The sequence below is a fragment of the Phoca vitulina genome, unplaced genomic scaffold (genome assembly GCF_004348235.1).
Source record: "Phoca vitulina isolate PV1807 unplaced genomic scaffold, GSC_HSeal_1.0 scaffold13, whole genome shotgun sequence".
Lineage (NCBI taxonomy): Eukaryota > Metazoa > Chordata > Mammalia > Carnivora > Phocidae > Phoca > Phoca vitulina.
The window spans coordinates 21145406-21157832 of NW_022589716.1; the positions used below are offsets into that span (position 1 = coordinate 21145406).

Sequence of the window (12427 nt, forward strand, 5' to 3'; positions counted from 1 at the left end):
GCCACAATTCAGTATTCCACAACACAGTTCAGTTACTCTGGGTACGGACTAAAAGGTGCGCAACAAAGGAATATAATCCAATTCCGGCTATTAAGTGTCTTCTAGCCAGATGGGTAATGTACCTTAACAAGACTGATTTTATGCTTGACATGAATACTTTGACCTATTACCTGTGGTTAACAACTTTTAAACTTTGACCATTTTCCCTCTCATGGTTCTTTAGGAACAGATTCTTACCATAATGTACTGTATTAAATGTTCCTGCCACTGTTTTACATGAAGAATTATCGCCACCACAAACTCCACATTTATCTCTCCGGGCTTTGGAATTTAAAATGTGATCACATCCAGCTTGCTTTTAAAAAAAGAAACATTTGAAAGAAATGGTAAGTATTATAAAATCACAAAAATTATTAAAAAATATGACATGGCAGTTAGCATGTTTCTTTGAATTATGCATTCAAAAATGACAAGAAAGTCTCTTTAAAGTTGCAAGGGTTGAGAACTCAAATTATCTATAGCCCTGGTACAGAAAACGTGGTCCTGAGACAGGTAGCCATAAGCATCTCTGATGCTGTTAGGAATGCATAATCTCGGGCTCCACCCAGATCCACTGGGTGGGTCTCTGACGTGTTAGCAAGATTCTTATCTCTTCATCTACAGACTAAAGTTTGAGAAGTATGGGAGCGCCTGGCTGGCCAGTTGGTAGAGTGTGTGACTCTTGATCTCGGGGCTGTAAGTTCGTGACCCATGTTGGGTGTGGAGATGACTTGAAAATAAAATCTTAAAAAAAAAAAAAATCAAGCTTGAGAAGTCTAAGTCTACAAATAAGTGGGATAAATGAGAAGAATTGCTCAGGAATGAAAAAAAAAGGAGTGGTGGGGGGGGCGCTGTATCCAATTAAAGAGCTGACATCCCATCTGAAGGGAGCAACCTCTGTCCACCCTAGGCTCTCGCCACCATGCAGAAATAGGAGCCCCATGTTGACATTTCTCAATCTTTCAAGAGAAACTGGAGAATTGGATTTTATGTGAAATCCCCTATGTTTAAATACTGGCTATGAATGGAGGACAAAGCATGCCTCCAAGCTGCCAGTGTAAGGCCTGAGGCTCCAAGTGGCCTCTGGAATTTCTCCACATCTTAATGCAATGCAGCAGTGTTGACGGAGGTCTGCGAAGGACACGAGCAACGACCAGAACACCAGGACAGAGTTCACATTCTTGTCCACGCTGCTCGTTTGTGTGAACTAGCCTTTGAGGAGAAGCTCAATGTTCTGCTATGAACGGACTGACGAGGAAATGTGCGCTGTAGTTGTGAGTCGGGAAGTGGGTGAAAGCTCTCAGGAGCCCTTTCCATCAAATCCTACTGACTAGGATTCCCATTTTCCTGGACCACATGCAGGGATCAAATAAATTACCTCAAAGCCGGGCTACATTAAGAATGTTTTCTGATGGGTGAGAGCAGGGAAATGGTATCATGCCCTCTAGAAATCACTGCACGGATGCTTTACTATCAGCCAGAAGTTTCTCGATTTCCCTTCCGAGAGGGATTAACAGCTATGTCTCGGGTAGAAGCTTTCATGCTTGAGATCAGAATGAGAAATCCGACGGAGGCCTGACTAGAATCTGATGCCTCTAGACATCTTCCTGGAGCAGAACTATTGAATCTAGAAAACTTGCTGTATGGAAGCATTTGGGTTTAACCTTAAGCACCGAGGTTACAGTAAAGGAGGGTGTGTATGCACGAATTATTATAATAAATTTTCACAGGGAGGTTTTGCGCAGATCCTCACAGAGCTTGAGAATGTCAGAAAAATGCAGGACACTGGTTCTCAAACTTGGGCATCAGCATCAGGTGATGCCATTGCTGATGCTGCCCTGGGAAACACACTTTGAAAACCACTTCCCTGGAGACAGTGCACAGACATTAGCCACCGCTGGTTCTAGTAAGGAAGCCACAAACCACAGCGTGGCAGCAGGACCACACAGTGAAGGAAACGCACCCGGGACTTACCCGGCAGAGGCCTTGGACACAGATATCGCTGGTGTCCTGGCCGCACGGAGTCCCATCGACCACCCTGTCTCGCAGCTGATAGTAGGCCGTGTTACCAGCCACCCTGCAGAACAACTTGCAACGGTCCTTCATCAGAACTAGAGAGGAAAAACACACCGCATTGTGACTTTTGGGCCCACACCCCGCGCCAGCCTGCCCACCATCCTCGGACGCCTCCCTGGATGCACTTACTGCCACTGTACTTGGGGACCCAGCGCACATTGGGAAGCAGACCGTTGATGTTGAAATGTTTGCCGTCAAAGTGAGCACACTGTTCGTCTCGGAAATCTCGCTTCTGCTTGAGACACGGCTCTGTGTTGCAGGACTTGAACTTCATTCTACGCCCTACACAGTACTTCCCACCGTTTCTCGGCCTGGGGAACGAAAGGGAAAGAACACACACACTGGATAACAAGGCATTTCTCCCCACATCACTCTCTCCTCTGTGGCTTCCTGTCTTCTAGGGTAAGCGAGTCTAAAGTGGCTGACGACAGGGGACAGCACAAAGGCTCTGCAATCTGCATTTGCATTCTGCCTTCACACCATTAAGTATATGATTTTGGGCAAGTCGCTTCACCTCCACAAGACTTCGCCCCTCCGTCTGTAAAAATGGGAAGGCGCCACCGAGTAAGGCTGTCTTGAGGATGGAATGTTAGAGTTTGAAATACAAAACCTGGTATCTATCAGGCAGGGATCTGTCCTCTTTCTCCTGAAAATTCAGTCTTCTGGTTTTCAAAACGTGGAAGGTAAAAGGTATGGAGGAGTAGCTGGAATGCTCCCCGTCTACTTTTTGTAACATGATATTCTCACAGAGGACCAGCCTCACACTTGTGCTATTCTACTTCCATTCAATTTCTCCCTCCTCTCTCTGTCTCTCCCCCCTCACAACCATTGTTTTTCTTTGTTTTGTTTTACAAATGAGATGGAGTAAAAGGAACATCCTCATATTTTGACTAACCTAATAGGAGAAGCATGAGGAGCATACTGGTTTCATTAACTTTTGTGTGAGGAGAGGACATAGTAAGCTTGCCCAGCCTCACAGTGCAAATTCCATCTCGGCATGCAATTATAGGAAATTCAAATGTACATGTATTTTCCAGATGGGACCCAGCGAGTCAATTATATGACACCTCTCCTAGCAGTCCACAGCTTGCCAAATTCATCATGGAAATGGGAAGATCACAGAATCAGAGGAAGTTGGGCTCACCCACCCAGGGCTGGAGCAGCTCGGGTTTCACAGTTACCCTAGGACATCTCTGAAAGAAAGTTTTCCACTTTTCTTCTTTAAAATGAATCTTTCAGGGCGCCTGGGTGGCTCAGTTGGTTAAGCGACTGCCTTCAGCTCAGGTCATGATCCTGGAGTCCCTGGATCGAGTCCCGCATGGGGCTCCCTGCTCGGCAGGGAGTCTGCTTCTCCCTCTGACCCTCCCCCCTCTCATGTGTTCTCTCTCATTCTCTCTCTCTCAAATAAATAAATAAAATCTTAAAATAAAATAAAATAAAATAAAATGAATCTTTCAGAGTCACTGGGACCATACAAATTGGTCTTTTTTGTTTTGTGAAACCAGGACTTGGGGGAATGGGACATATATCCATGCCCATAAAGTACCGAACGAGAGCCAGTCCAGCAGGACAGAGAAGGCTCTGGAGCTGGAGCTGGGTTCCAGTCTCAACTCTATCCTCCTTGTGTGACCTTAGATGAAGTTCTCAGCCTCCCTGAACATCAGTTCCCCCTTTTCTAAAATGAGCACACACAGTAGATGCTGAAAATGTTAGCCTCTATGTTAATATGTCAGCAATATGTCCCAATCTAATCTGATCCAATCGAGCAGTTTGTTTTGAGTACCGAATTTGCACTAAGATATGGGGCAGGTCTCAAAACTTCTGCAGAGTGCCCAAGGCTCAGGACACACTGGTCGTGATACTGTTGCAACGTGCTCCCTAGATCAAAGATGTGTAGACAAAGGCAAGAACATGGGCCTTGTAGCTACACACTGGACACCTCTGTGTCTGCCACCTGGTCTCTCTGAGCTCCATCCTGCACACTGGAGACGGAGATGATACTGTGCCCCTGAAAAGCTCATTATGGATCTGAGAAGCTTAGTAAGCGTCTGATAAATACTGTTATTTATCACGAAGAAAACTATATCTAGGGATACAAAATGACACGTAACCTCCCACGATCTGTCTGATTGTTTCTCCATGAAACACAACTAAGCCCATGTGTTTTATAGCTGCATTGTGCACTCAACTCACTAAACCACACTCATATTTTGTCCAAGGGTAAGGCAGATGTAGTACTTTTATACCAAGGGACAGGAGGTTCAGAGAAGTCAAGTACTTTGTCATGGTCCACACAGCTAATAAACGAGCAGAGATAGGACTAAAATTCCAAGTTTCCCAGGTTCTTTCTTTCCCTGTGCTCTCTTGCTACATTATCCAGGAACTATGGTCCAGAGTTTTTTTTTTTTTTTTTCTTTTTTGGTGCCATTTAGAGATAGAACCTTGGTGTCCTGGATTCTAAGTTCTTCTCTAAGTACCAAGACACCCTAGTCTCATGCATAAAATATCACAGATTACATGTGAGTAATAGATCAGGCCCATATACCTGTTCAGGTGAAACTTGCCTTGAACATGCTACAAGGAAGACCTCCTTCAATTTTTCCTCAGATTGAAATGATCTTTGTGGACTCTTTCTAAAGGGCCCGACTAACGATGGAGGATCAATCACTTATTTATTGCCTGAAAGTAACTCATTTTTTTTTCTTTTTGAAATTAAATTCTCAACAGTTGATTTTTTCCTTTTGGCTCTCTTATATAAGAAGTCTTAACTCACTCCTGAAATTGCCCAAATGCAGCAGTTCCTTGGGCTGCGAATCATAAATACTCAGAGGCAGCTTCCCTTTGGATGGCAACGATTTCCACCTTGGCTCGCTTTTGCCCACTATCAAGTGGCAAATAGCATTTAGTGACTTCCTTTTTCCTTTTATAAATGGCATTTTTAATAAACAACACACAGAAAACACTCCATGTGAGAGGCAGTATTGTGGAGGGTCATCGACAGGGACTCTGGAAACGGAGGGTTTGAATCCCAGGCCTGCCTATTTATTTATTTATTTATTTATTTATTTGAGAGAGAGAATGGGATAGAGAGAGCATGAGAGGGGGGAGGGTCAGAGGGAGAAGCAGACTCCCTGCTGAGCAGGGAGCCTGATGTGGGACTCGATCCCGGGACTCCAGGATCATGACCTGAGCCGAAGGCAGTCGCTTAACCAACTGAGCCACCCAGGCGCCCAGGCCTGCCTCTTAATAATGGTGCAATCTTAGGCAAGTAGCTGAATCTAAGACTCAGTTTCCCCATCTGTAAAAGGGAGATGATGCTAAGATCTACTTCATCGGAATGAGTGAGGGTCAGCTGGGTTAATCCATTCAAACCACCGGAATAAGGCCTGCCACACAGTAAATGTGTAGCTATTACAAGGGCCTGCCAACTCCAGCCTGTGGACCAAATCCTGCCTCCTGCCTGTTCTTACACGGCTGGGAGGTAACAATGGTTTTTCCACTTTAAAAAATTAAGAAAAAATAAAACACATATTTTGAGACACCTAAGAATTAAATGAAATTCAAATTTCAGTGTCCATAAATAAGGTTTAATTGGCATATAGCCACACCCCCTCATCCCATGTTGCCCGTGTACGTTTCCCACTCTATCGGCAAGGTTGAATAGTTGGGTCAGAGATCCTATGATCCGCAAGTCTAAAATATTTACTGAGTATTTTATGGAAAAATATTCCTTTACAGTAAAGGTGTGTCCACCCCTGAGCCGCTCCTGTGTAAAAGGCCCCAAGCCACTTTGTATGACCGTGCCCAGCCATGCTGTGAGGTAGGGAGTGGCACCCTTGTTTCTGAATGTTTGTTAATGGGGTTCAGAAACGTTAAGTAACCTGACCAGGTGACATGCTCATTAAGTGAGAGATGCCAGCTGGCAGACCAGCGTAGGTCTCCCTGACCCAAAGCTTATGATCTGGTGTCTTTCCTACGCTGCCTTTCTTGAGATAGGCTTCTTTCCGTATCAACACTCCTTCTGTGACTTTACTTGCTTTTAATGTAAAACAGATTATACTTTATTAATAAACACAAATTTGCCCTTTCAAAATATATGGCTTTTCTTTTATCCCAAAGCATCTCTCCCTGATTTGCAAGGACCGTGTAATGGGGAAGGCTATAGTCAAATGAACTTACCTTTCAGCATGGAAAAAATTCATGTTATAGTTTAATAATTTAGCTGGGTAGGAGTATTTTTTCCACGAAGACAAATAATAAAAATTATAAGAAATACAGCTTTAAAAATATTAATCATATTTTCCAACTATTAAGATCCTTTAAAAAAACTTCATGTCAAGTAGGGATGGAAAGGACTTACAGAAACTGCCAGATTAATTACAATGAAAGTAACTATATTCAGCACAGCCAAGCTGAATCCTTCTTTCAAGTGCACATTACACAACCATGCCTATTAACATACAAAGACAACTCATGATACTACATGGCCAAAGCTACAGAGGCAGTTTTGCAAAGATCATCACAGGTGTATTCCACCCTCAAGGAAAGCTAAACTTTGGTCTGCAAATGGGTTTGAAATCTCAACTTCTGTCTGTACTTAAAATGTACTTAAAATGAATTGGAGTAGGCAGATTAGGGTTAGCACAAGGAAGGAATTTCTAACGATAGGACAGGCAGCCCCAGAAGGTAGTATGTTTCCTGTGCGTGGAGGGTTTTGAGAAAGGGTCTAATGGCCAATTGCCGAGGATGCTGAAAAGCTCTTCAAGGATTAGATGGGATAAGCCAGAGAGCTGTCCTTGTGATCATTAATGACCCTTCCAAATGGAGCGGTCTATAGGCCTGGATAGCTTTATTCATTCATTCGTTAATGGCTCTCCCAAACAAACCAATTTTTGAATTTTGAAATAAGCTTATCCAACTCAGTGCCTCAAAAAGAAAACTTTCTTGCAATTCTTTATAGCCAAATGATGAAATAGACACACGTCTATTACCTTGTTGGTCAGATTTCATAAGCAGTTACTATGGTGAAAGCCTGAGTGGGAAAATATCTACTTCATAATCTTTTTCTCAAATCTATGAGTTTATTAGTTTTTAAATACCTCCTAATTTAAAAGTAAAATAGAAGCACCAGAAAAGGGAAAGCTTTGTCTTTTCCAAAGAACTGGCATGGTTTTTTATTTTTGATGGACCTGTAAAAATTCTATAAACTTTTGTTCTAGCCACCAAGAAGCTCAGAGTCAATGTAGAGCACAAAATAACAAGGATAGGGCTCAAGGGCCTGATAATGCATCTTCTAGTTCCAATGCTGGCCTTGTTTTGGTACTCTAAGTTATGTTTTTGGTGGTTCTGGTTTTAGATTTTACTGTATTATATGTTTCTTACAGATTGGGTGATCATGAAATTAATTGTCCAACCCAGGACACTTAGAGAAAGTGAAGGGTAGCTATTAATAACTTCTCCTGACAATAGATGTGAACTCGGACTGTCTTTACAGATCAGAACATACGCTCATCTTATCTATAGGGCATGGGTCATAAATGGGATTAAAAAACAAATAAAACATTAAAAGACAAAACAATGATGCCCCATTCTCATGATGGCAAATCAGTAGCATTACATACTGGTTGAGATCAAAAACCATTTGACCAAAATCAGAAAGCATTGGTTTCTACAGCTTGCTCACAAGGACACCATAGTCCCATGTGTATGGCAAGGCTATTTCTCTTTTGTAGCTTTAATGCTTTCAGGGGGGAAAAAAAAAACAAAAAAAACTAAAAATGCCACATAAAGTATCTGGATGCTAAATACATCCTTGAACTGCATGAATACTGTGAAAAAAAAATAAAAACAATCCAGTGTTCTTGATAGAGACATACCTTGGATACTAAAAATGAGGCTCTACATTATATTCAAAGGGCTCCTCAAACTGGGAAAAGGCAGGTTGCCAGTGACGGGGCCACCACTCCCCTCAAATTCCTTGAGAATCAGAAGCAACCCCTTCTGCGTTCGGCATAATGAACCATCTGCTCCGTGAATTTCTCTGCACAGGCTTTTAAACTGAGATTTGGATCTGATTTTCCCTTTCCTGTGTCCCTTTCTCTTGTCAAACTGACTTCCCCACCACTGCCATTGTAAACTTAAAGTTTTCTGAGGCAGACTCCTTCCTCAATTCACAGGGACATCCCAAAGAGCAAATAACTTGGAAGAGCTTTAATGAAATGATGTCAGGGCTGACACTCAACTAGGTGGATTGTATTCTTTTAAAACCTCCCATAGCAAACAGCAAGGACAAGGACCTCTAATTGAAGTCTTTAATGATCAGTTCCTAACTTCTGAATGTGAGGATCTTTGCTTTACTTTGAAGCTCAAGATACTTTCCTGCTGAGATCTTTACACTGGGTGATTTTCTTTGTCTGGCTCATTCCAATTATGGAGTGATTTATCTCTCTCCACTTTCCACATTACCTCTAGAACTGCTCTAAGACTTAAAAAAAAAAAAAAAAAAGACCAAACACTTCTTTTGAATGAAGTATTCTTGGGTCACAATTTCAAAAATGTCGACTTGTTGGCAATATTCATATCCTTATGACAATAACAGCTCACTGTAATAATAATAATTTGGCTCATTGTAGCCACCAAATAGTTTTTAATTTTTAAAAAGTGTGTCATATTTGCTATTAGCTTAAAATGCTTTATTTTAAAGCTTCAACAATACAAACAGCTAGGATTTATAATGGACTTTAAAAAGCAAGTTGTGGAACACTATATATAGCATGATCCTTATTTTGTATTACAGAATACTTATTTCATATACTACATATTACATGACAAATCTTTTTTAAAAGTCCAAAGTGATACATATCAAATCATTTTTCCCCGGTTATTTCCTCGTGGGGAGTAGGTCGGAGGTAGGAACAATGATGACAGAAATTTTTTATATCATATAGTTTTGTGTCTGGATTTTTTGAAGGCATGTACTATATTTATACTATTATTTAAACAACTACCACAAAATACTTTATTAATACTCTATTAATACTCTAATGTTTTGTGTTTATACCCATAGTTACAGACTAGAGTCTATGTCTTACAGCTCTTTAATTATCTTTGTAGAGGTTAATATCATGTGGACATGATATTACATGTTGGACTGTGAGCAAAAATAAATGAAAATAAATAGATCATCATCTGTGATTTGTACTAATGAGTATTTATTAGGCCGGGGCTTACAACAGTGGCCTAAAGCTATGCTCTTTTTTGGTTAACACGATTCATATTTTTTCTTATAAAAAAAACTGGAAGCTCTGTCAACACTAGGCCCTTTTCCTACCTGTGAACAACCAGCTAGGTCTGAGTAGCACCCTGCACTTCGTCTCGACTACCCTGCCAGACAACCTTATTATACTGTACCAACCTACTTCCCTGTTTTACCTGCTTGTTTCAGTCTACAATTCAGTCTGCTACCCCTAATGTAGGCTGTGAAACATAAATGAGTACTGTGCATGAAATCACTTTACATAATCCCAAAACAACTGGGTCTTAAATATGGTTATTGGTTTATACATCTAAAATCTATCCCTATTCTATGAAGACTTCTTGGTTCTCCAGCCTATATACATTCAATGGCAATAATATCATGTATTATCTTCTGTCCCTTTAGATTTGCTACACCTTACATCCATACAAAATTTGATGTCATTCCTTACGGTAAAATTATGATTTCTTAAATCTCCTTATAAACACACATGTCTACTGTGATAGATGCTAGGAAAAAACCCCATCAACTTCATTCGAGAACATGTACTAAGGCTAGGCTAGTAAAGACAGCCATAGTCATATAATGAGAATTATCCCGAAAAGCAGGATGCTCCCAGTCTGTACACTGTCTGGTCGTGGGGTGGACTTCAGGTGTCTCACCTGTACAACAACTAGCTTGATTCCAAAACTAATTCCTGACTTGGGCTCCTAGTCACTTAGGCTCTGCCAATGCCGCCCTGGGGGGTCTGTGTGCCCTTTTTGGCATTTTAGTAGCTACCTGGAAAGGCAACACGACACCTACAATCTGGATAGAAATGTCCAATCTCTTGACTTCCTCAAGAAAATCCATCTGTTCACTTTGTTAGCTTACTATACCAAGCTCGGCAGACAGTGAGATATGCCTGAATATCAACTTGTTAAACAGACCAACCGATACAACAGCATCTACGGTTTGGAAGACGGTACTTTTTTTTTTTTTAAGATTTTATTTATTTATTTGTCAGAGAGAGAGAGAGAGAGAGAGAGAGAGAGCCAAGCAGGGGGAGAGACAGGCAGAGGGAGAAGCAGGCTTCCCGCCGAACAGGGAGCCTGATGTGGGACTCGATCCCAGGACCCTGTGATCATGACCTGAGCTGTAGGCAGACGCTTAACCGACTGAGCCACCCGGGCGCCCAAAGGTAGACAGAACTTTTAATAAAGGACCACGGGAGGAAATAGACTACAGGAGACGGTGCCTGGGAAGAAAGAGATGGGATATTATCGGTCTAGGCAACCCTAGAAATCCACTCCCTCTTGAACCGGGAAAGAGCTCTCCATCTGCCTCCAGCTAAATCATTCCCTTCTGGAATGTGCCTCTCGTGCTCTCCCGATAATGACAGCAAGAAGTTCTAGGACTTACTCCGGTCTGTTACACTCGCGAACAGCAGTTTTGATGCCCCCTCCACACGTTCTTGAGCAGGTTCCAAAGTGACTCCAACTTCCCCAGGATCCATCAGTCACGGGGGCCTCCATTTCTTTGGGGACACAAAATCCAAACTTGCAGTGCTGTATTTAATAAGGGGAACAGTGAGGGAGAGCTCGGTGCTGGAGACATCATAGGACCTGCTGTCCTTTTGAGTATATACCATACTTCATGTCCCCCCCTCCCAACCCCACCATGTGCTGGTTTGAAATGCTGCCATTTCATCATCTATATGAATAATGGAAACAGTAGGGATTTTAATGTCGTACTTATGGATTTTAGGTCTTGTCTTCATTTACCACTTGCTTGAATAAAACCAGCCAATGAGTGGTTGGCTCCAGACAGTCAGGCTAACTCCAGTGGCCGGCTTCGAAGTGCTCAATTAGTCTACTTGGAAAAATGAGGAGAGGAAGTGGGCAGACTGGTTGTAGACGGGGCCAACACGAATTCCTGAATTCCTGGATTTGTAGAGCGAATCTCCATTAAGAAGGCTCAGAGACATTGTGAGCCTGGTAAAATATGTTTTACTGCTCCCCACGGATTTGAAAAGCCAATTTTAATTAGGTGGGAGAGAAAAAAAAAAAAGCAAGTTACATGATTCCTATAAACTCACTCCACCAAAGCACACAGGATGAGATGAGAGCAAAATGGACATATTACAGAGAGCCCTAAACTTTATGGCTTTTTTGTTACTAATGGTTTCAGATTCTCCAGCCTACAGCAGGAAGAAGGCCATGATGCTTAAGACAAAACAAAACAGAATAAAACTCCTCAGCAGGACAAGGGATTCGAGAAGCCCATTTCAACCCTCTGCCATTGTTGGGGTGTGAGGCCCTGACACAAAGCCGAGGTCACTGAGCAGCGGACAAAGGCAGAGTAGAGGCAGTGACCGCAGGAGGGTGATGCCCCTCGGCTCGCTCAGATCTCTCAAGTGGAGCTGACGGTGGCCGCCGGCCGTGATTTATCTGCAGGGAGGGCAGAGGCAGAGGCCCACAGCAGCCGGGGTGGAGGGGGGAGTGTGCTGGGAAAGTGGACAGCACATAAGATGCAGGGGAAGGTCCCCAACTCAAGGGGCAGCCACACAGAAGGCTCGGTGAACGATCATTCAGAGAGCGCAATTACGCTTTCTCTATTTTGCAGTGCCCTCTCTCTTGCAATGATTCTCCTGGAGTATCTGTATCCCTTTCCCTGGGCTGTGTGGCTGAGGCTTAAAAGGTTCTGTATTCAAAGATCCTGGGCAACGCCACGCCCAAGAAATGTGGGCAGAGGGATAGGTGATGACATAATTCTCTGACATCCTCTTATATTTGTCTTTACAGGGGTTGTGAACATTTATTGGAACATATGCACATAAAAATAAATGAGAAGGGTAGCTTAGTCTACAGCAACACCATCCAATGAGAACGTGCCATAAGCCACATACTTAAAATTTCTTTTAAATGTTTAGAAGCCACATTAAGTAAAGCCACATAAAAGTAAAAAGTAAAAAGAAAACGAAAATTAAGTTTAATACCTTTTATTTAGCTCAAAATATCTGAACATTATTATTTCTGTATGGAATCAAGATAAAATTATGGGTTTTTTAAGATTCTT

General features: G+C 42.3%; 1 protein-coding gene across 5 annotated transcripts in view; it reads right to left on the bottom strand.

Moving 5' to 3' along the window:
* ADAMTS9 (ADAM metallopeptidase with thrombospondin type 1 motif 9) overlaps positions 1-12427 on the bottom strand; it is a 161562-nt gene that overhangs the window by 104948 nt on the left and 44187 nt on the right. For all 5 annotated transcript variants that reach the window (XM_032411699.1, XM_032411696.1, XM_032411697.1 and 2 more), the window contains 4 exons: positions 10772-10917; positions 2245-2426; positions 2014-2150; positions 238-355 (listed from right to left, as the gene is read on the bottom strand). In XM_032411699.1, coding sequence (XP_032267590.1) covers positions 238-355; positions 2014-2150; positions 2245-2426; positions 10772-10917 — 583 coding nt within the window. The remainder of the gene's footprint in view (positions 1-237; positions 356-2013; positions 2151-2244; positions 2427-10771; positions 10918-12427) is intronic.